General features: G+C 40.7%; 1 protein-coding gene across 1 annotated transcript; it reads left to right on the top strand.

Moving 5' to 3' along the window:
* Nucleotides 1-10,726: 10,726 nt before the first annotated feature.
* LOC306963466 (ankyrin repeat and SOCS box protein 12-like) lies at nt 10,727-13,226 on the top strand (the record flags this gene model as incomplete). The annotated part of the gene is made up of 3 exons (XM_079557037.1): nt 10,727-11,013; nt 12,472-13,000; nt 13,081-13,226. Exons 1-3 carry the CDS (start codon nt 10,729-10,731, stop codon nt 13,224-13,226), a joined length of 960 nt encoding a protein of 319 aa, XP_079413163.1. The 5' UTR covers nt 10,727-10,728.
* Nucleotides 13,227-23,626: the final 10,400 nt, after the last annotated feature.

The following is a 23,626-nucleotide window of genomic DNA, read 5'->3' as shown; positions in this document are numbered from 1 at the left end:
TGTGGCTAAAAAAAGCAATGTGACAAATAACCCCGCATGACAAATAGCCCCGGTCTCCCCCAAACATGTTAGTTATCATATTACTGTATCGCACTACGTATCAGATCGGCCCCCTGAGTACGGTGATACGTTTAGGAGCGTGACAAAAACGGATCGTCCCAGCCCTCGTGCGCACGATCCTGCCCTACCGGCTTTACTTTCTTTTGATCAACACCTATAATTTCCAGATTGTCTCCCGGTTGTTTTACAAGTACTATTGTAACTCACACCTTGGTGAAACTTGGTAATAACCAACTCACCACACACATTGCCAACTTATGAATCATTGTTTAGAGTAAGAGAAAAAAAATCTGGGTGTGTCAAAATACAGCAGCAGAGTGAAGTTGGAGTATGTTCCTTTCAGTGCGTTAATACAGTGGCTGTCATGTCTGCCGCTATCTGTCTGAAAAAGGACAGCGCGGTCCGTCTAAATGAGTTCCTGTAGCGGTTTTGTCAGGGTAACCCCTCATTTCTGCTGTTGCCCCGGCAACTCCACGTTCCTCTGCCGTTGCCGGGGGAACCGCAGGTTGCTGTGACCCGCACGTGTTTTACCAAATAGTTCCTCCCAGAGCCCGCCAGGGGCATCGGTCGGCATTTTAGGAGGGTTTAAAGGGGTAACAAAAAAAAATTGCCCTGAGGCGGAGAGAATGTTTGAAGAGCTGTTCGGGAATGTCTTTTCTTATAAAAATATACGAAGAAACTCAAAGAAATGCACGTGTGCTTTACACTGACGGGTCATAACAAAGGAAAATCATGGCAGGATATGATTAGGTTTATGCATATTTCCTACTATAATATAATCCAAGGTTATGAGAGATTTCAGGATAAAAAAAAGTATTTGTGTGCTGCTTTTGCTAATACATTTCTGACTTAATCAACTATCAGAAGCCTTCATTTTAAGTCTATTGTACAGAATATTGCTTAAGCCTAGTCTGGGTTGGGTTTGACCAAGATCTTAAAATATCTTTTAAGGAAGTAGCTTCTAATTTAACTTTAGTGCAATGTCATTTATAGTCTCCGTGTAATAATGCGTTAAAGAATCCAAGTGTGGCACAAGTGTGTATGATTCTTCTCACAGAAAAGTGTGTGGCTTCAACAATTTGCTGAATGTCTCTCCCATTCACCCCAGGGGCGGACTGGGACTGGAAAACGGCCCTGGACTCTGGACCAGCCTGGCCCAACACTGCAACACTTCCACAAAGTCATATTTAACCCTTAACCGAGTGGATTTTCTCCAGTTTGGCTTTACCCGAATCTAAAAGCTTCTTGACCGAAGAGCAACAGTGTAATGCCTGATTTGAAAGCTAAGATCTACAAAAGCGATTGAAACTTTTTGTCACGTTGTCGCCGCATTTTTGTCATGTTTTTGTTGCTTTTTCATCACTTTTTTGTTGTGTATTCGTTGTGTTCTCATCACTTTTGTGTCACTTTCGTATTGTGTTTTTGTGGCTATTTTGGTGCTTTTTTTCATTGCTTTTTTCCATTGCTTTGTTGTGTTTTCGTCACGTTTTTTTTGTCACTTTTTTCTTCCTTTTCTGGCACATTTTTGTTCTGTTTTCATCCACATTTTCGTCGCTATTTTGATTCTTTTCTCTTAAAGGAATAGGCCACCGTTTTTACATACTAAAATATGTTCTTACCTCACTTTAGTCGAGTTAATATATCCCCGTCTGGTCTTTGTCCGCGCGCTCTGTCACGCAAACGGAGCACATACGCAGCCTCTCCCACATGTCACATAGCTCCGAAAAAGCTCACGATAGAAGCTACCAAGCTCTTCCACGTGTTCCCTATTTAAATAAAGTTACGTGAAGTGTTTTCATGCGAAGTATATTTACACAGAAATGTAACATGTCGATTTTATAAGCAAATAAAAAGGGGGACTATATTGTGAGGCGTAATGATACGAGGAGTAAAACGTCCGCGCAGTAACTCCTAAAGGTCATTGACGGAAGTGAGCGGGGGGAGTCTTTAGGAGTTACTACGCGGACGCTTTGCTCCTCGTATCATTACGCCTCACAATATAGTCCACCTTTTTATTTGCTTATAAAATCGACATGTTACATTTCTGTGTAAATATACTTCGCATGAAAACACTTCACGTAACTTTATTTAAATAGGGAACACGTGGAAGAGCTTGGTAGCTTCTATCGTGAGCTTTTTCGGAGCTATGTGACAACTGGGAGAGGCTGCGTATGTGCTCCGTTTGCGTGACAGAGCGCACGGACAAAGACCATACGGGGATATATTAACACGTCTAAAGTAAGGTAAGAACATATCTTAGTATGTAAAAACGGTGGCCTATTCCTTTAAGCTTTAAGATTTAGGTAAAGCTCAGTTAAGGCGGGGGATAAGAGGAGAAAATGGAGAGGCCAGACCGGTGGCCCGAGAGCCAGTGGCCCTTCTGTGCTCTTCCAGAATGGACATATGGCCAGTCCGCCCCTGATTTACCCTGATCTGTCCTAATCAGACTAAGGGCCAGAAACCCTTGGCACATTTTTCACTTGCCCTTTACTCTGGATGCCATTTCTTCCATTATACTGTAGACTATGCCAATATTGTTCAATTAATTACTGCCAAAATAGGTGCAGTGTGGCTCTGAACTACTTCCTATCACTTACCCCTACTCAGACGTGTTTAGTCTGCTTGTCCTTCACAGTTGGGAACCGTGGCTGTGCCTTTCCGCTGATAAAATATGTCAAGGTCAGTGATGTCTGTTTCAGCTCACACTCCTCTCCTCTCAGGCACAGACGGGACATCGCCAAGCTCCACCTCTGCGCGCCAGCCTAACAACGCAGAAAGACGCACATGAGTGGGACGGGGGAGGGACCATTTTTTCCCAAATAAAAGTGACCCCCCCGGTGTCGGATCGTGTCACGTGAATCGCATCATCCCCACAACGAGGGCACGGATGCGTACTTACCTTGAAAGTTTTTTATCCTTGGCGCATCAGGTGGGCTTGGCCGTGCGTAAACCTTGCGTAAACTGTGCCATCCGAAGCGGTCCTCCTTGATACTACTTGACCCTTTTTGGTCAGTCGGCCCTGTTCCTTCGTTAAAGCAGTACTTTTTTTTTTTTTTTCATTATCTGGTCCACTAAAGATTGGCTAGAGCTTGTCCGATTACTATTCAATAAGCCAGACTTTGTTTACGGCTTAAACACTATCCTAATAACAACGCCAAGTCTGTCGATTCAAAGTAGACTATTTCAGATAAATGAATAATTAATTAGTACTACTGACATAATGCACGTGGTATATGAATGCACTTTCTTCTGTAACAACTCACCGGACTCGCGTTTCCTGCAGTCGATGCGCCACTGTCATCTGGTGTTCAAAAGCGGTATTGCAGTTTAATGTCAACGCGTGGCCCCGGTCTCACCATGACCAGAACGAATAGGCTATACTTTAGTTAACCTCTTACCCTTCGCCTTAACCGAGCACATTTTCTCCAGCTTTACCTAAATCTAAAACCTTCTCGACTGGAGCTCACTGCCTACATAGGCCAGAGAGTAACGCCTCATTTGAAAGCTGAGACCTACAAAACTGACAACGAGTTTTTTTGTCGCCGCATTTTTGTCATTCCTCATGGCTTTTTTTCCCCCTTGCTTTTTGTCATTTTTTTTTAGCCGTGTTGGAGAAAATGTGCTCGGGGTAAAGAGGACACACGGAAGGAAACGGGAAACACGCTATTAATTCATGCCTTTACTTTTCTTGCTCAGAACTGCCTGACTCCAGATGTTTCTCTTTGATCACACAGCAGACAAGCAAATAAAACCACCCAAAACATTCAATATTAGCCTACTTTTTTTTATTTTTTTATTCAGTGTGTAACTTTTTTTGTTTTATGCTCTAAAACTGAAGGCTTTGTACAAATAAAACACAGTATTTGATCATTTAGGCTATGACATTTAGGTTTATGGGCCTTGAAGAAAGTGCAGCATAGTGTTTATTAGTCGCTCTTTTGACTGGAAACCTGATGTCCAGCCAGCTCACTGTGGGACTGGAGTACAGAGCAATGAAACAAAAAAGACCGTCTCTGAGAGTGATATCATTTCTTCTCTTTTGAATTTCACCTTTGTTATAAATGAATTGATTCTGATTCATACAATTAAACATAGTGCTGTTATTATACTCTTTCCTACAAAAGTAAGTGCCATTTTTTATTAAGGTTCACATCTATATATAAAAGTAAATCTGATTTAGCCAACACAGTAAAACCCCCATCGACAGCTAGAAAGGGACTGAATCTTTTTTTTTGCTACAATAGTGCAACACATGTAAAACAAAATCAACACGTCTTTTCAAAGGGCTCGACTTCTCTTTGAACAAAATGTCAAATTGCTTTTCAGTACACCCCTTTCTGTGATAGTACCTCCGCAGCTCGCATGCAAAATTGTGAGAGAGTTTGGGCTTTTAGAGAAACGGGGGGAAAAACACGCAACAAAGCCCAGAATGCAGGCTCTCGTGTCCATGGGTGTACGCACCGGAGAGCGCAAATGTTCTTGCGTGTTTGTTGTAAGAAAACAGGACAAATCCTAAGGGCAAGACCAAACTGGATAAGAATAAGCTAAGAATAAAGTACTAAGTCGGGAGCTGAACCAACTAAAACCGAAGCTCAAATGGGTTTGTTTTATAAGGACTTAAACAACAATGCAAATCAAAACTGACCAACCACCATGTATCACGTCATTAAATATTGTCTCTTCCAAGTAGATCTAGATCAAAACACAACAAAAAAGCATCTACAATAGGCAGCATGGCCAAACCAGAAATGTCTATCTTAAAGGCCTTCTCCTCCTGAGACCCAGCCCATGCATTTGTGTCCTCTGTAGTGGCCATTGGTCAAGTCTATTTGAATCCTGTTGTCATGCACAGAGGATACCCAAAGCTTTCTAACAATATATAATGTGTTGGGGTGGCTGTTTGAGGCTTTCCTTCAAAGTTTTCATCAGATTTTATGAACCCAATGTTAGAGAGCTAGTTTTTGAAAATCAGATAAAGAACCACATCAATAGATAACCACATCACTCTTGTAGAGAAGGGTCTCTTTTTTTTAAACTACTGTAAATAAAACGTTTACCAATATTTTTTACATTTAAGCCCTTTATGTCCTTCGTAATGGACGCCAGGACAAAATGTGTTTTCAGAACATAAGAACAGTTTGAATTAGTGGCAGTAGATTCAGACTTGGAGTTGTGAGAAGATGAGCAGAAGGTCCAGAAGCATCAGCTGAAAACACAGCAGGTCTGGGTCTGTGGCACTAGTGTCCATTATGGGGAAGAACCCACGGGTTATTAAGAAAAGGGCTTGTGTGTGAGCACTTTGTGTGATTTCTAAAACAGACCCCATCACTGCTCTGTAACACACACACACACACACACACACACACACACACACACACACACACACACACACACACCCCAAACACCAGTGGAAACACAGGTGTGTGAGGGCTGTGGTGTCCTCTACAATGGACATATCATAAAGGATAAATACAACAAAATAAATACAATCTCATGTGTTTATTTCAACCCTTTCACTAAGTCAAAGAAGTAAAAATACTTAAATCTTTTTTGTGTGTGTCCAGTTCCCAGGAGAAACTGATGTTTTTTCTAATTTCTATATTCACCTCCAATATCTTGTAAACTCACATAATTGTGGAAAATACTGTGCATCTAATGATAAGTCATAACAATAGTATGAATGTGTAGGCTTGGGTCTTGCAGCATTTCTGTGGCTGTGACCCTGAAAATAAAGTCATCACTGTGAAGAATTGGGAAAATGTGTTACTGTTAATAAACAAAAAAGATAAGGTATAGGCCCTTAAAAGCATGACTAAATTATAAATGTGTAAAACCCTTTTTGCTCCTGGTTTAGTCCTGATTTGACTGAGTCCTTGTGGTAATTGGAAGGTGAAATATTTTATGTGGCTTGAAGTGTGAGAATAATTGGTTTACACTGTGCTAAATTACCCCCAACCAAGATTTCTTCTCCCTCAGGTGCAGCCCCAAATCTGATCTAAAACCTCAGTATTCCAAAAATCCCGTGCGCGGGCTCGGCCTGTGCCATCTGCTTAAAAAATGTGGTGCGTTGTTAGACTGTTTCCCCTTTGCGCGCACATGAAGGCAGCGGGTTTGGCAGGGGGACAGCTGACTGCGAGGAGCCTCCACTAAAGCCTCGCTCAGACTAACAGCTGACAGACTCCCAACCACTTCCTCGTGCTGCGCCGCCAATGTGGGAAAAACAGTGACAACAGCGACAGACACATGATCAGATGCACACCTAAATATTTATTCACATCAGATGTCACTTAGCGCAGCAGCAAAGTATCTTGTGTTGAGATTCTGAGACTTCATGGTATTTCATTTGTCGACATTTTTTGATTTTTTTTATCCACATTGGAAAATGTGTCCTGGGGATCCAGATCTGGAGCAGTGGGATCTATCTCGGTCAAGAGTTTTTTCTGCCAACTGCACATATGTTTTGCTTTTTTTTAAATAATATAGTATAATTTTATATGACATTGTTGCAGTTGATTGTGATTTAGTCGGTAAATAGGTGTGTGCATGCTTTTACCTCTTCTGAAGCTTTCTGTAGTTTAGTTTTTTTTTGTTGACCTTTTCCAAGTGAGTACAGGACAGTCGCCACGAATCCATCCTTTGTGTGGAATATCAATATATATCCTCTCGCAGTGTTGGGAAGAATACTTTGAAATTGTTTTTAGTTACTGAATACTTGCCTTAAAATATATTCTGTAATGTATTACTGTAACGTTACTTTGTCTAATCAGAGTACTGTTATTTGAATACTTTAAGAGTACTTTCACATTGATAGTCATTATATTTATGTATAAATATGGCGTATAATTATGCAAATTAGGACCACGATTGTTGGAACGCCTGGAACACTCACTTACCATTAAAGCAGTACTAAGTAACTTGTTTACCTTAATAAATCCTTCCCGTAGTCCCTCTGGGGGTATTACAAGTGTTAAAGGGGTGTCTCTGGCCAGAAAACCACAATTGCAACTTCATTGCCACCGGACCAGAGCACCAATACACACAAATGGAATCACGAAGAATAAGCTAACAGGCTAACGGGCAAAGCTAACTGTGAGCTAGCGCCACTTAAGTTTGAGTGAAAAAAAAAAATTCCATTGTGAAATTGGATGAACAATATCCCTCTGTCCCTTCGCCTTTTCTGTCAGCGTAGTATTTACTCTCAAGGACAACTAAAAAGTAAAAATCGCAACTTGCTACGACACCTGCAGTTGTGCTTATGGCCTGTAGGGGCAAGAGTTACTCAGTGCTGCTTTAACTAGGAACTCAAAAACTCTCTTGGCAAATGCACAGCAGATACAGCATCATGTGACGCAGATGTGCCGTGTTTGTATGAACTGTGGCATAAAGCGTTTTAAATCTTTATTTTATTTTAGGAGGACAACCAGGTCACCATTAAAAGTTCTTTGTTGTGCAATATGGAGCTAACATTTCATGATTGAGTACAGTGTATTCCCTTGACATTTGGAAAGCAACTGTATTCTAAATACTCTCAAATGAAAGTGTAGCTTAACCAGAATACAGTTACTCAAAATAAGTAGTCTAAAAGTCTCTCATGCATGAAAAGACATACACTTTTACCAACCTTTCTTCATCAAATCGCCACTTGACTGGTGTGAAACTGAACAATACTTCTCAACATGAGTAACATAGAACAGTATGCAGATGTCAAATGCGCAGAAGCACTCTTGGAATCTTTGTGCTCATTCCAAGCCTGGTTTACAGAGAGTTACTCAATAAGCAGCCAAATTATGCCAAATCAGTATGCAAAACACTGTGATAAATAATGATGGGGACAGATTCGCGGCCACCTTTGCAAGAAGCCAAAAATGTAAAATACTTAGCACGCTTATTGGGAAACATGCTTGTGGAGATTTTGCTTCAATGGATCTGGAATAAGTCGAATCAGTATTAATCAATTGCATTTTCAACCTGCTCTCTCGAAGGAGCTCTTTCAACACACATTCTAGATCAATTTGATTTTGATTTTTCTCTGAACTTGTTGGACGAAATCTGCAAACATAGGTTAATAGAGACAAAACAGAAAACTCAAATCAGTTTTCATAGGCATCTTATCCTGGGCGGCGAACTCTTCCTAAATTGCATAGTTGCACAATTGACTCAAACTTGACCTCATTGATCAATCCACTGAACGCTTTGGCTCCCACCATTTTCAATACTATTTGGAGAAAACCAAGCGCTTCCATATCACCTCTGCACAGCTGACTGTCACTGGTCTGCCACCTTTTCTAATTATAAACCTGTCCCTCCCCTCTCCAAGAATGGAAGTTTAGCAGGGCCCATCTGTGTACCTAAATTTAGCCCCCCTATCCACCCCTTGAGAACCCCCCCCTCCAGACACCCCCATCCCAGAATCTGAGCCACTAGGCCCTCGGTCATGCCACAGATAGACACATGCACCCCCAACAACAAAAACAGCAACGGCACACACACACACACAAGCCCGGCCGATAGCAGTTTTCACACTGTCTTTGAAGGCATCACACCATTCTCCCGGGGGATACCACGCCACCACTGAATTTCATCCGAGAGGCGTTTGGAGAGTTGAATACGTCGAGAAATACGTTGGAAACAACACCTGAGGAGCCATAAGAGGTAAGCTGAGAGGTGCTACGAACACAGCATGTACCTTTGAAAACGTAAAGCCCTCTGAATGCCAGATCAGTCCACTTGGTCCACAACAGTGCCATCAACTAAAAAGGGATCTTAAATCAGTACGGTGCAGTTTCATTATGTTGTACAAAATGGGAAGCAGTTTGATGACATGGACGTGATGCACACATTCTTCATGGAATGCACATTGTGAAGGCTTTCATGTAAGCTTTGTGAAAGCCAAACAAGACATACATTAGATGACAAGCATTTATTACAAAGAAAATGATCTCGAAGCACTGTGCATCTTTACTTAGAGCTGGCTCGCCTTTCCTTAGTCCAGACTCAAAACTTTGTTAGCAGGACATTACCAGCTCTTTGTTTTGGAAAATCTACTTAACAACTACAGGATGTTAAATTCAAAGCAGTGTCCTTGCTTCTTCAGTTTTTGTAGCGTGACATAAGCTTTCACCTAAAGTTTACAATATTCTTGTTATGTTCAGACACTTCAATGCGTTGTTTTTATGTCTTGGCACAAACTTTGATCTAATCCTTATAGAGACGATCACAGAGATTCCTGTTCATCTTTAATGCCTTTTTGTTTACCAGATAATCTGCCTCTTCACTTGCAACACTTTAACATTCATCTTAAGAGACCAGATGCCCTGATGCCCTAGTTTGACCAGGACAATCTCTCTTTTAGCTCTTTGTCCCTAATGTATTACTCCTAAACCAGGGGGAGGCAAGTTTGCGTCGCAGAGGGACGATTTTCATCATAGCCAAAACACAGAGGGCCAAACCTCACCATTGTAGCCTAAAGAAAGAACCATTTTGTGCAAATGCCAATGTTTTACATCAGTGGTACTAAAGTGGTCCGGCTCCGAGACCACTTTAGTACCACCAAGTAAAACTGTAATTGGTCATATATCTTATAAAATATTCTATTTACCACATGTTTTTATTGAACAAGACATAGACCCTCATGGGGCCTTCGGTCATTTTGACCCGAAAGCCACTGGAGCCCACGGCCGATGAAAATGACCCAAAAGCCACTTAAGATTTTGTAAAAAGAAGCAGAAAAAAATATGAATGAATGGTTATTTTAAGGCTCTTTTTTGGAGTGTACATTTTTGGACAATAGGGTCTTGAAAGGGTGCAAAATTAAGGGCCACACGAGGGTTGACTGAAATTATGATCAAAAAACCCAACAATATTAATTTTAACAGACTCCAGTGTGTTTCCGTGTAGTTTCAGATGGAAAATATTGAAAAAAAGCTCCCTGTGGGCTCGCAACCCACTTTTGTGTCCCGACCCACCTGTTGAGAATCACTGTTTTACATTATATATGACCAAGTGGGATGTTCTGCGAGGACATTTAAAAAATACACTATAAAAGGACACTATTCCTCACATTTTTAGAGTACTTTAACAGGTATTTGATCCCTTATTTGCATAATAATAATTCTCAAAATCATATTGGGGGCCAAAGGTTCTGTGCTGGAGGGCCGGATTTGGCCCCCGGGCCTGACGTTGCCTACCCCTGTCCTAAACCATCAATTTGATCCTGTTTCCATCTCAGGAGCCCCAGTTTTTAGAACTATCACAGTGTCCAAATTTTGCTTGAAACCCAGTGTCGGTGCCTTGGTTATGTCAATCTTTACAAGTATTAACCAGGTAAAAAAAAACAGCTTCATCGTTCAGCAAAACGATAAAACAAATTCCCAGATTTTAATTTAGAAAGTCTGGTCACCCTACAATAATCACTGAACCTGGCTCGTGGATGGATTCAGTCAAAACAATTTTGCACATATCGTATTGTTTCACGAGAACTAACATTAAAACTAAGGCGGACACAGAACAGAGCTGTAAGGATGAAGGCTCTTTCCTGGACAAACCCTAATTTGTCAACCTTTTGGATTATTTTTGGTTTCTATACCAATACAAGCCACCGCAACTGTTTCCTGTTTCTCTCAGATGGAGGATCTCTGACGCACCCGATCCCCGCCGTTCACCAACACTATGATTCTGGGCCAAACTGTCAACATGAGTTTGATGGACATTTCCAAGATCTTCTCCCTGCTGCAGCCCAAAGAGGAGGACGAGGACGGCGAACAATCTCAGGCCCTGAACAACGCCGTGAGCAGCGACGACGTCACTTTGCTGGCCCGGCTCCTCTCACAGGAATCCTATAGGAAAAGCGTCAACACTCGGAGCGGATGGGGCGTGCCTGTCACCCCTCTGCGCTCGGCGGCCGCCCTGGGACACCTGCGGTGCCTCGAGCTGCTGCTTGAACACGGGGCAGAGGTGAAACAGTTGAACTTTTTAAACATAATTGTACATTTCAGAGTGATTTTTGAGAGACAGAGCGGGATGCTAAACCTGGCATGTGGGAGTAATGGACGTAATTATCTTAATGACTAAAATTACTCACTTTGTTTAACCAATGTTCCAAAATGTTAAGAGCAGGGACTTAGTGGTTTCTATAATGGGCTACTCGAGTTTGTTAGCTGGAAAGAAATTAGCGGAAAGGAAGTACATCTGGTTTTAAACCTACGCTAAATGAATACACATATACGCATTGGCACAAGATTTACAAATGGAAAAATCAGAAAATGCAACCCCCAACTTGTGTAACGTATGTGCTAGTCCCAAACCTGTCCGTACTTTATTGCAGACATAAAGAGGGGGTATTATGCCTTTGTCAATCACATAGCACCAGTCTATAGCACACTACAATTTCTGTTGGTCTGTAAATGCAGTAAATTAGAATAACTGCCTTGTATAAAATTGCTCTCTCAAAATGGCTGTAGCGAATGTCTTGAAATAGGCCTCTGTCTCTTTAAGAACCTCTGACCCTTTCCGACACGCCCCCTCCACACACTGTCTGTGGCATCAGTGGGGAGGGGGTTCTGCTGAGGAGCAGTGGTTGGTTACTCGGCTGGTGACGAAAGCTCGGAGGCGTCTCCAGGAGGTGGGGGCGTTCCTAGGAGGACTCAGGCAAAGCTATCCCTAAAATGGCTGCCATCAGAGTTTTTACAGATTACTCAAAAATACGTGAATGTGCCAAGGCAACACTTCAGGCATGTTTTTAATGAGGGAATGACATAATAACATGATGTAAAGCTTGAAAAAGTCCATTTTGCATAATACCCCCCTTTAAAGCCAGTTCACTCAGTCCGATCAGAGTTAAAGGAATAGTTCACAGTTTTTCCATACTGAGATATGTTCTTGCCTGAGCTTAGACGAGTTGATACATACCTGTCTGGTCTGTGTGTGTGCCCGTGGAAGAGCTTGGTCGCTTCTAACTTCACCCCGTTTGGAGCAATAGGAATATACTGGGAGAGGCCAAATGCTAAAAACATCTTTGGCCTTTTTGCGTGACTGAGGGCACACAGTTCTTCCATACTGTGATATGTTCTTACCTGAGCTTAGACGAGTTGATACGTACCTGTCTGGTCTTTGTGTGTGCCCGTGGAGGAGCGAGGTAGCTTCCAACTTCACCCCGTTTGGAGATATAGGAATACATTGGGAAAGGCCAAATCCTAACAACATCTTTGCTCTTTTTGCGTGACAGAGGGCACGCACAAAGACCAGACAGGTACGCACCAACTCGTCTAAGCCTTGGTAAGACAGTTATTGAATGGCGTTACATCGGTGTTTGATAGTGAAGAGTAGGCTGAGTGAACAGACCTCAAGCTCATGATGTCCTACACAAATGTGTTGTTTAAACCACTGATGCCCTACGGTCTTGTCGAAGTGCAGATTGACATCCTGGACGTGAAGGCGCAGACTCCCCTGTTCACCGCCGTCATTGGGAAACATCTCGACTGCGTGGTGGCCTTGCTCAAATCTGGAGCCGACCCCAACGGCAGCCAGTACAACAACAGCTCCCCGGTATTCACCGCGGTCAGAGAGGGCGACGTCGAGGTCCTCCGAGAGCTCCTGCGGTACGGGGCAGAGGTGGACGTCAAACCCAAAGTCCCGGACTGGGCCGCCAATTCCACGGCCTGCAGGGGACCGCTTTATATCTCTGCAGTTTATGGACATCTGGACTGCTTTAAGCTGCTGCTCCTCCATGGGGCGAACCCGGATTTTAATTGCACAGATGAGAAAATGCTGGCCAGGATAAAGCAGCCCAAGACAGTCCTAGAGGTGTGCCTGCGCTACGGGTGCGGTGTGGAAAACATTCAACTTCTCATAGACTTTGGGGCGAACGTGTTTCTGCCCACGCTGATCGTGGACAAGACAACCAAGCAGAATGAAGCGCTGGCCCTGCTGCTCCAACAAAGAGGTGGGGGGGGGGGAGAATAATAATGTGCAGATTGTGACATTGTGATCTCATTCATTTATTTTCTTCATTTCTCTTTGCAGTTTGTCCCAGAACCCTGATGTCCCAAACTCGACTGGCTATCCGAAGATTCATCCCATTAACCGATAAAGAGCCAGCCATTGACAGTTTTGACATTCCTCTGATAATGAGGAACTACCTCAAGTACAAGGCCAGTGATAATATATAATGCAATGGCCATGTACTTGAGCTGACACACACAGTGCCTTTTAAACTGACACGTTTTATTTATATTTATTTGTTTGAGACCATGTGGAAGAATCTCCATTGTTCTCATGTGAACACTTTTTTATTGACATTTATCCATATTTATATACATTAAGAAGCCTATGTGGTGTTTAAAACCAATTCTGCCACAAATAAGAACATTTTTGTATGAGCTGCTTTGGGATTTCTTCAAGCACTGATGACCTGAAAAAGTGTCACACCCAGTTATATACTGGTGCCGCTGTATCAATGAATCACTGTGCAATTTATAGGTGTCACATGACTTGGCATCAAACTACTACTACTACGTGCAGCGTAGTAGTAGTAGTAGTAGTAGTAGTAGTAGTAGTAGTAGTAGTAGTAGTAGTTGTAGTAGTAGTTTATTTCTTCGGTCATCATAAACATTTAGAACACAGATCTCTTACATTATACAATAAGAAAACATGTACTTTAAATATTTTAAGTTCTAAATGATGCCTGATGAGTTTAGGCTGAAGTTGAGACTTGCTAAGTGTGACGTCACGACTTCCATCAAAAAACAATCAATATTGATGAAACTCAACGAAGAGTTACTGAACCTACTTATTTCTCAGACTCATTATCCAAAAATACCGCACCTACTGCTAAAAAGTAGTAAGAGGTAAAGTCACCACTTCTGGGGTTAGCGTAACCGTTAGCATTTATCTCCGCTAACCTGGATGTACCGATTTGGTAAATATTACTTTTATAGCCGTAGGTTCAGCATTTTTGGCTAATGGGCCTGATAAATAAGTATGTTCAGTAACTCTCTGTTGAGTTTCAGAAATATTCAATTGTGGTATTTAAGAGTATTTTGTAGTTTCTTGCACATCTCGGGACCCGGAAGTAGAGCTGTGACCACTTAACAAACTGCCTAACCCATTTACAACTGTGACAATATATGACCAAAGATGGCACAAAATACAGATACTCAAATACCAACAATGGTAACACATAAACACAAAGCTTAAACTTCTTCAAGAATCAAAATTATTTGTTATGCGTTTGTCATTAACGTCTCTTCTGATGATCATTCAAGTGTCCTGTACTTTTTCATAATATTTAACTTGTAGATTTGTTTAAATGTATCAATAGTGTATTCATAATCTTTGTATTAGTCCTCATCATGTTTTTTTTTTTTTTTTTTGCATATCAGTCTCTCTGAGGTTGTAACTAGATTCTCTTGTTTGAAACATCTTTTGTAAACACTGAGGAAGTATGAGGTTGTGGTTGGCATACATCAACAAGATCATGTAGTTTTAAGATATTTAATTTAATAAAAAGTGTATTTGTTGGAGCGAGTTATTCTACATGGCTGATCAATTGCTTTTCTTATGCAATAACAAAATAGGTTGTTAGTTTTGTAAATATTCCCCCATATTTCCACACAATAACTAAGGTATGGAACGATGAGGGAATTGAGTTTTTTTGAGTTTACATAATATAGCAAAAAGTTTAGAAATTTTAGTGTTAAGAATATTTTATGTGCAGTTTACAATTCAGTTTATTATCAATATTGATTCCCACAAACTTTTTTTTACATAAACATAAAATTCAATTTCTACCTCCTCAATTTCGATTTGGTTTGTTAACTTTCCTGTTTTCAAATACAATGTATTTAGTTTAATGCAGATTTATAGAAGGTTTACCAAAACTTCTTTTTGTTAGAAATGTATATAAATAAATAATTGCTTTGAATCCAATACAAACTTGATTTGAAGGGAAAAAAAGAGGAAAATGGGTTTGAACAATTTAACCGTCTTTATCTGATAGCAATCAACAATTAAGTGTTTTATTCTTTTATTTAAATTTTCATTAATCTGTTATCTGCCATCTTAGAGTAAGTGTTAGGGTTAGAGTTACAGTTATTTTCACCAATTATCCACATCCAAATCTCCTGCACTGAAAAAAGTGTATTATCGAACCCACTTAAAAATAATAATGCTTCAATTGGTAACACACAATTAGATTGGGTATATTTAATTCATCATTTAAACTTTAAATAATACAAAATTAACTAAAACAATACTTTGATTTAATTAATCTAATTGGCTGCTTTAATCTAATTTAAAAAGAATCGGAAAACCAACTTAATTTTTAGATACTGGCTGCTTTACTCCAACTTAAAAAGGAACAGAAAACCAGTTTGATAATTTAGCTCTTTTCCCATCCAAAATATTGCTATAATCTAATGCAACACTTCAGTTAAAGAGGGGGTATTATGTTTTTTTCAATCACATAGCACCAGTCTATAGCACACTACAATGATGACGAAACCTTCTGTTGGTCTGTAAATGCAGTAAATTAAAATAACTGCCTTGTATAAAATTGCTCTCTCAAAATGGCTGTAGCGAATGTCTTGAAATAGGCCTCTGTCTCTTTAAGAACCTCTGACCCTTTCCGACACGCCCCCTCCACACGCTGTCTGTGGCATCAGTGACCTTGCCTGGCTCTGCCATACTCTTCCCTGTCCATTCTGTGCAGGGAATTTAGTCTGGTCACGGAGCAATTGGAGCAGTTTGAAGGGGCGGGCCTAACGCGCACAGATTGTCAGTGAAATAAACCAATTAGCGATTAGCGGACGTGACGACTGTGTCCAATTAAAAAAATATGAAGTGAATATAAACTCACTCTCAGAACGCGAGGCAAAATCCTTGACTACTTAACGTTAACGTTAATTGAACTAAAAACATAGATGTGCAGCGAGTGACGTAACCTTCTCATTTCTCTGTGACGGTCGTGATTGGTTCGGCTAGGCCTTAGCCGCCAATCAACAACTTGTCTACCGTGCGTGTGGTTTATCAGGCTATCAGTGGGGAGGGGGTTCTGCTGAGGAGCAGTGGTCGGTTACTCGGCTGGTGACGAAAGCTCGGAGGCGTCTCCAGGAGGTGGGGGCGTTCCTAGGAGGACTCAGGCAAACCTATCCCTAAAATGGCTGCCATCAGAGTTTTTACAGATTACTCAAAATACGTGAATGTGCCAAGGCAACACTTCAGGCATGTTTTTAATGAGGGAATGATATAATAACATGATGTAAAGCTTCGATTTTGCATAATACCCCCCCTTTAAAATCTACTGAATCAAATTGTGTGTTACCAATTTCTACCAAATAATTTTTATTTTATTGAATTTTTTTGAGATGGTTCAACTAAACACTTTTTTGCAGTGCAGTGTGATACTTCACTAAAACTATGTGTAATATCTGCGTGTGAGTGAAACATTCCTAACCCTACACGTTGACTAAACTGTTAATTTATCTGACTGACTTTGGTCCCCACACTCTCCACATCATCCACACCGGTGCACGTCGAGCCCCCAGTACCCGTTCCGTCCAGCAGAGGCCGCAGCCGCCCCGCTCGTCGCTCCCTCGCCGCGCCTCGTGCGTAGTAGATTTCCCATTACGCGCTGTTATCGGCTGACATGCTTTAGCGGCTCTGTCACTTCGCAGGTGTTTCCTCCTCTCCGTTAATTAAAGGCGCCGCTCGTTCATTAAAAACACGGAATGGGACGCACGGAGCGGCCCGGACCAGGCGCGCTTCACACCGGGAGGATGTCTCTGATGTGTCTGGAAAAACAGCCAGCATCTGCGGACTTCAAGACACACGGGGAGACAGGGATATCCACGTACCCAGACACACTTTATGGACGTCTGGAGAGAGAGTGTGGATATAGAACACACCATGCCAATTATAAGCCTAGCTATATAAACGGATAGGACACACATGTGGTGACATTGTATATATTATGTATTGCAAACAGGACCTATATAGATAAGAGATGAGAAATAAACACAAAGGGACTCTCTCCTATGAACACAACCTTAGCGCCTGACCCCAACATTAATTAGAACTGCAGTGTTGAAGCTGAGGGACTGAACTCTTGGAGGTTCTTAGCTTTTAAATGAGGCATGGCATGTTCACGTATAAACAGAAGACAATACAAGTTCAGTTTTTTTAACCAGTAAGCACATCCGGCAGATATTCATGTTAAATGAGCCACTTTTGACTCGTTTGTATAAAGTACCTGCCAAAATGTATTAGTTCTTCTTTTATTTCAAGACCATTAACATTGTAGATTCTCACCGAAGGCATTAATTTATGAACAAAACACATCTGAAATGATGAAAATAAAAACTTCGACATAGCCGCCTTTTGCTTTGATTGCTTTGCACACTTTTGACATTTTCTCAATTTTCACTTCTCAGATGGTTGAAAACTATGATGAAGCTCATTGAAGAAAAAGTCAAGAATAACTGGGTGCCCATTTCTAAGAATTTAAAATATAACATAATTTAATTTGTTCATTCATAGTTTAATGTCAAGAGACAATGTAAATAGTAGGGCTTGGACTTGGATCGCAATACTTTGTGCTGCAATACCAAGTATCGATACTTTATGCTTTGTCATGCTTGTGTTTGGAGGCATTTTTTATCTCTTTTTCCAGTAACAGTTACAGCACTTTGTTACATTTTGTGTTAATGCACTTTTCAATCTAAACACTTCAGTAAATGTTAAATGGCATTTGGTTAATAAACTTTGGACACATGACTTTTTACACATTTGAAGGTAAACATATTACTTGTTATAATTACTTACTGTATCGCAAAATCAGATTGGCCCCTGGGTATTGTGATATGAATCGGATCGTGACAAAAGTGGATCGTCCCAGCCCTAGTAAATAGTGTTGAAAATAAAGAAATGCCAATACATAAAGAAATGTTTCCAAACTTGTGACGGGTGCCTTAGGTCTATTCGAGTTAAGTTTAACGATTACTAATAAGTATTACTGATACACGAGTGTCGTTGCTTTATGATTTGGAGTTATGTATAAGAGAAAGAAGTCTGCACGAACATGGGCCTGAGAAGCTAATACACTGATTTCAGAATAAAGTGAGATCCCTTCCCTTGCCATGAGGGGAAATAAAAACCTATTCTCCAAAACCTTTAGTCGTGAGCTCTTGCAAAACAGCTGGTGACTGATCTTTTGAATTGTAATTGAACAAAGCAGTGTCTTCCACACTTGAATGCAGTGTCATTTAGGCTAATTGTTTTGCTGCAAGTAGTGACTTCCCATCCCTGGCATGATCTCATACTTTCTTGTCTCACGCTGTTGGGAATGTGGGCAAAACAACAGGAAGTGACGTCACACAACAGGAAACGGCCCGGCACAATCAAGAATACAATGCAGTTGAGTCACACTTCTGAGCCAGCCGTGTAGTAGTTCTGTAGAGGTTTTATTTTCCAACAAAAAGTACAGCTATATCAGATATGGATTTTCTTTTTTACAGCGAAGTACAACATATTCCCAGTGCTTCGGATATTACATCAAAACATATAATGTACAATAACGGCCCCACGTTTCCACTCTCCATTCACAGTTTCTGGATTTGAATATTTTTGTCAGGTTTTTCCAACATTTCTCTACAGCAAACAGTAATACCGAACTTAAAGGCCAGCGAGAATGAAAGAAACAAATGAGTGCATGTGGCGTACGAAAAAAAAAACATGGAGTATACTGCGTAAATACATGCTAATATACAATGACGAGTTTTGAAAAGTGAAACGCCGGTCGTCTAGTTGTAATTGAATACCATGAGATATGGCTGAGTGTGTACCCTGACTTCAACGCGTAATTGCAAATGCATGGGTTCCCTATACATACATTTGAATACAATTATGTAAAAAAAAGAAAGAAAAAGGAATTATAGTCGGATAATTTGGCTGATTTTGTTGCTTAAAGCCATACTGGTAACATTTTACCCAGGAAATAAAACAAAATACAAGCTTTTGTTTTGTTACAGGTGCTTTTATTGGTGAAAAGACCGCAAACACTTGTGTCTTTACTGTAAGAAGAATCACGTCTCGTCAGATTAAATGGTGCGTTTCAGGCAACTGGTAAATTTCCCACCTCCCGCTTGGAAAAATGTCTGAAAGTTAAGGTATACTTAAAGTGCATATGACAGACTTTAATGCTTTTGAAAATATGACTTATTTAGAAGGATAACATCAGTTGCCCATCAATTTTAATGAATAAATGTTGGGCAGAAAAGTTATTTTAATTAGATTTTTTTTAAAGCAGTACTAAGTAACTCTTGCCCCTAGAGGCCATAAGCGTAACTGCAGGTGTCGTAGCAAGTTGCAATTGTTTAACTTATTAATTGTCTTGGAGAGTAAATACTACGCTGACAGGAAAGGCGAAGGGAGAGAGGGATATTGTACATCCAATTATATAATGGAAATAATTGTTTTCACTCAAACTTGGCTGTAAATACTGTTTAAAGTGACGCTAGCCCGCAGTTAGCTTTGCCCGTTAGACTGTTAGCTTCTTCTTTGTGATTCTATTAGTGTGTATTGGTTGCTCCGGTCCGGTGGCAAGCATGGTTTTCTGGCCACCAGACACCAGGGGGAGATGAAAGACCTTCCAATCATCCCATCCATAGCAGTTTGAGTCACTCATTTCCCATTGACTTAACATGGTTGCACGGCAACAGTTTAAAAATGTTTACCTTCCTCTATGTCACTTCCTGTCAGAGTCTAATAAGGAAGTGAAACTATAACATCACAAAAATGGTCAAACTAAAGAAAACAATCTTTAGCAAAATCTTATGTATGATTGTGTTAACTATGTTTTAGCACTTTAAGGTAGCAACTTGTAAACTCGGAGATGTCCAGACTGCTCCGAGTTCAGATACGAGATGAAGACAGTAATGGCGGCCCCCAGTGGACGAGTGTAGCTACTGATAAAACTGCGTCAGACAACTGAACAACATTACTTTTGGTCATAGGCTTCAACATAACGTTATGTAGCATGTTTTGTATTATATCTGGTGTAGAGAAACATTAAGCTAACGTTAGCATCGTATTAGCTGACGGTTGTAGCATTAGCATTTTGTTTGCATATGACTTTATTCAGCTGGGACGCTCTGAGGTCGTAAATCGCCATTTTCAAGAGGGAAAAATACCAGTTGCCTGGAACGCGCCATGACTCGTAACTTGCTGGGAGCTCGTTTCCACGGTGATGTTTTCGTAGTCCGGGGAGCATTCGGAGCATGTTTGGTGTTGCTACTGCGGGACTTTACGACAGTTTCACGTGTGACACAGCGATACGAAGCCCGGGATGTTTTGCAGTGTGGCTTTAAGATGTCAGACGTACAAATTGTCTCAGCTCAAAAATGAGAATTACAAAACTAAATCAGTAGCCAACATATAGTACATATCCTAATACTTTGACCGAAATAGTAATACTGCTTTCAATAAATACAATAAGAAAAAAACTTTTATCTATCAAGTCTGTGATATATCAATTGTAAAAACGTGTCTATCTCTACAATTACTTATTTTTAGCCCGTCCCAAGAGTCCCTCCATGTGCTAATCTATACAACGCCCCCCCCCCCCCATTGTTTGCGATAATATCACTCCGATTTGGTTCGCTGTATGGGGATAAAACAAAACATGATACCCGTTTTGCAGTTCAGCGGTTAATGGGATGCCGAAATTAACCAGCAAGATCGGACCAGGACAGAAAGCAAAATGTTACAATGATACAAAAACCCAACAACGTGTGATATAATAGTAAAGGCAGCAGCAGCACTGCCTTATCGAGTGTGTTCATGACGGTAACTAAAGCTACAAGGTTCTGCATGTAAGGTGTGAAGTGAACAGAGAGAGAAATCTGCGAGTAGAGGTAGTGTGCAAAAGTCTTTGAGAGGGGACAAGTCTATCATAGGCAAACACATAATTTATTTATGATAAAATTAAAAAAAAGGGTGCTTTGAGGGATTTGAGATGAGCTGTTTGTTCCTCAATTGAAGTAAATAATTTGGTATACATTTACCTTTTGGAAAGAGCATGCTGCTTGAAGTATGAAGACTACATGGAAACTAGGTAATTTCATCAATCATAACCTGAGCCATAAACCATAGAAAAGGGGTACATGGGTGCCGAGGGTGCCCATGGTCCACAATCTGAAGTTATGAATGGATTGTGTTGATCCCCAGATAGACCGAACAAAAATGTTTTTTTCATTTTTTTTTTTTTTCATGGAGATGGATTTGACCACCCCATTAAGACTACATAAACTACCAGGATTATTTTACATATTTTTTTATTGGGGTGTAAAAGTGATCATCCTTAGTTACCCAGCTTTTCCCATCATATCATCATGTTATTACAGTGCTGGAAAGTCAAGTGCAACCAGGATTTTTGTGTAAGGTGTTTTAAGAATGGGAATAAGTTAGGTATTATTTGATTCATGCCTGTCTTCATTGCCAATAAATATATATATATATATATAAAAATACCGCCTTTGACTTTTGCACAATACCGTAGCTGCATTTGGAGTGTGAAGCGCATGGGGAGAAGAAAACCTTTTTAATGACGAAATGAAACAGTTTGTTAAGAGTTGTCAAAGTCTCATGCAAAATATCGGATGCCACAAGCATGCATTTTTTTACCTGGTACTGAGGTCTATACCGCACGCTAAACTGGAACAACATTCGCTTCCAAATTTACCAATATCCAAATATATGATCTGTTTCTTTGTACATTATTTACAGTGTGTAGCGGATTACGTTAAAATAGATGATTCTTCTTTTTAATTCATATATATTCGTGAAACCTAACTAACTAAAACACCTCTCAGCTTAAAGCAAGTCTATGCAGCTTCTAAAACAAAAAAAAAACAAAAAACAAACTTGTGCAATAAATTACTGCTATGTGTGATAATACTGATTTGGATATATAATGTACTTCAGTATGACAGCACAGTACGAGTGGAGGCCAAGTTTTCTTTTTTGTTGTGTTCCTTTTTCATCGTTTTGTCCAGACGCTGGGGAGGAGGGATTCCCAACGCGTGTACTAGAGAGACAGAGAGATGCGGAGTCCCATACAGAGAGGGGAAAATAACATGACTAATTCAAATCTGCCCGTGAAACTGAATAGATAATCACTAGTGGTATGCTGGAAGGCACTGTTAGATCGCATCTCTCCTCTCGGCAGCAGATCGGGCCAGCAAGTGCGCGTGGTCATAGTATGTGTATGTGTGTGTGTGTGTGTGCGTGCGCAAGTCTTAGTAGTATGTGCTTGCGTCTGTATGTGATCGTATGCTATGGTGGTGCTAAAGAAATAAGGGAGGGATAGAGGAGGGTTTGTGTTAAGTTGTTACATGGGACCTGAGGTTATAATGGCCTGGGAAAACCACATCTTTTTGCTGTGCCAAGACAAAAAATAAAACGGGACTTATCTTTCATTGTGATCTCACTGGGAACCATCTAGCAGTGCTTTTCGCTAACATTGGCAGCCTTGGAGGAAAATCGGTAAACGGTGTCTGATTGGTCTGAGAGGCTGTGGGCGCAGAATTGGAGCCATGTCTTTGTCAGCCTGGCTCAGGGCAACTTTAGCAGGGACAGCTTACCACTAAAAAGAAAATGCATTATGCAACACTGGGAACAAATGCAAGCTTATCTTTGGCAAAAGTGACTTAAAAGCGCTTGAGTTGTTGGAATTTGTGCTGATTTTGAGTGGGTTTGGACATTATTATTGCGAACTGGAAAAACAATGACTTATCTTGATTTTTTGTTTCATTTCTGTCTCATTTCAAGGGTTTTTGTTTTATTCTAAGAGTACCAGAATTATCCATAACAAAGGTCAGGGCCAAACCGGTCTGACCAGGTATAGGTTTTGGGATCGACCTCTGGCTGATGTCTGATGTGACGTGAACAGACGCTGGCCTCTGATTGGCAACGAGAGAGTGGACAGCCCTCACTATTGTTCATACATATTATACAACATCATACCGCTGTTCTAAAAGAGGATTTTGCCGATATTAGCATTTACCCGCTGTTAGCGCAGCTTTAGCTGGTGTTAGCATAACATTTGCATGTAGTTTACCTAAGTTGTATTTTATTTATTTTTTCACCTCTGAATGATTCCATAACTCCCACCAGAAGGCAGCATTTGTCCCTATTTGTTTTCATCGCGGCTTACAAAACTTTTAATGACAATCTGTACAGCGTGCTCCTCTGTGGGGGCGCTCACCACAACAAATGCGGTTGTGTGAACGGTGTGCGGGGTAGAGTCGATACGTGATCGTGGCGTGCGTGGTCGGAGTGCGCAAAGTGGAATGATGGCTTTAGTGCTTGTTCCCCCATTATGCTTATGGGGCCCTAAGCATAATTTGACTTGGGGCCCCTTATTAAACGTGATGATGATGATTGTGCTGTTATAGTGCATGGTCCTGTGCTTAATTTATATTTAACTTCACTCATTTCTGCAAGGGAATGGTCCTTTAATTTCCCACACTTGAACAGTCCAAAACTAAATGAAGGCAACATAAATTTATTGAGC

Source organism: Gobius niger (genome assembly GCF_951799975.1).
Source record: "Gobius niger genome assembly, chromosome: 5".
Lineage (NCBI taxonomy): Eukaryota > Metazoa > Chordata > Actinopteri > Gobiiformes > Gobiidae > Gobius > Gobius niger.
Note: the sequence above shows the minus strand (reverse complement) of the source record. Positions and strands in the feature narration are given on the sequence as shown.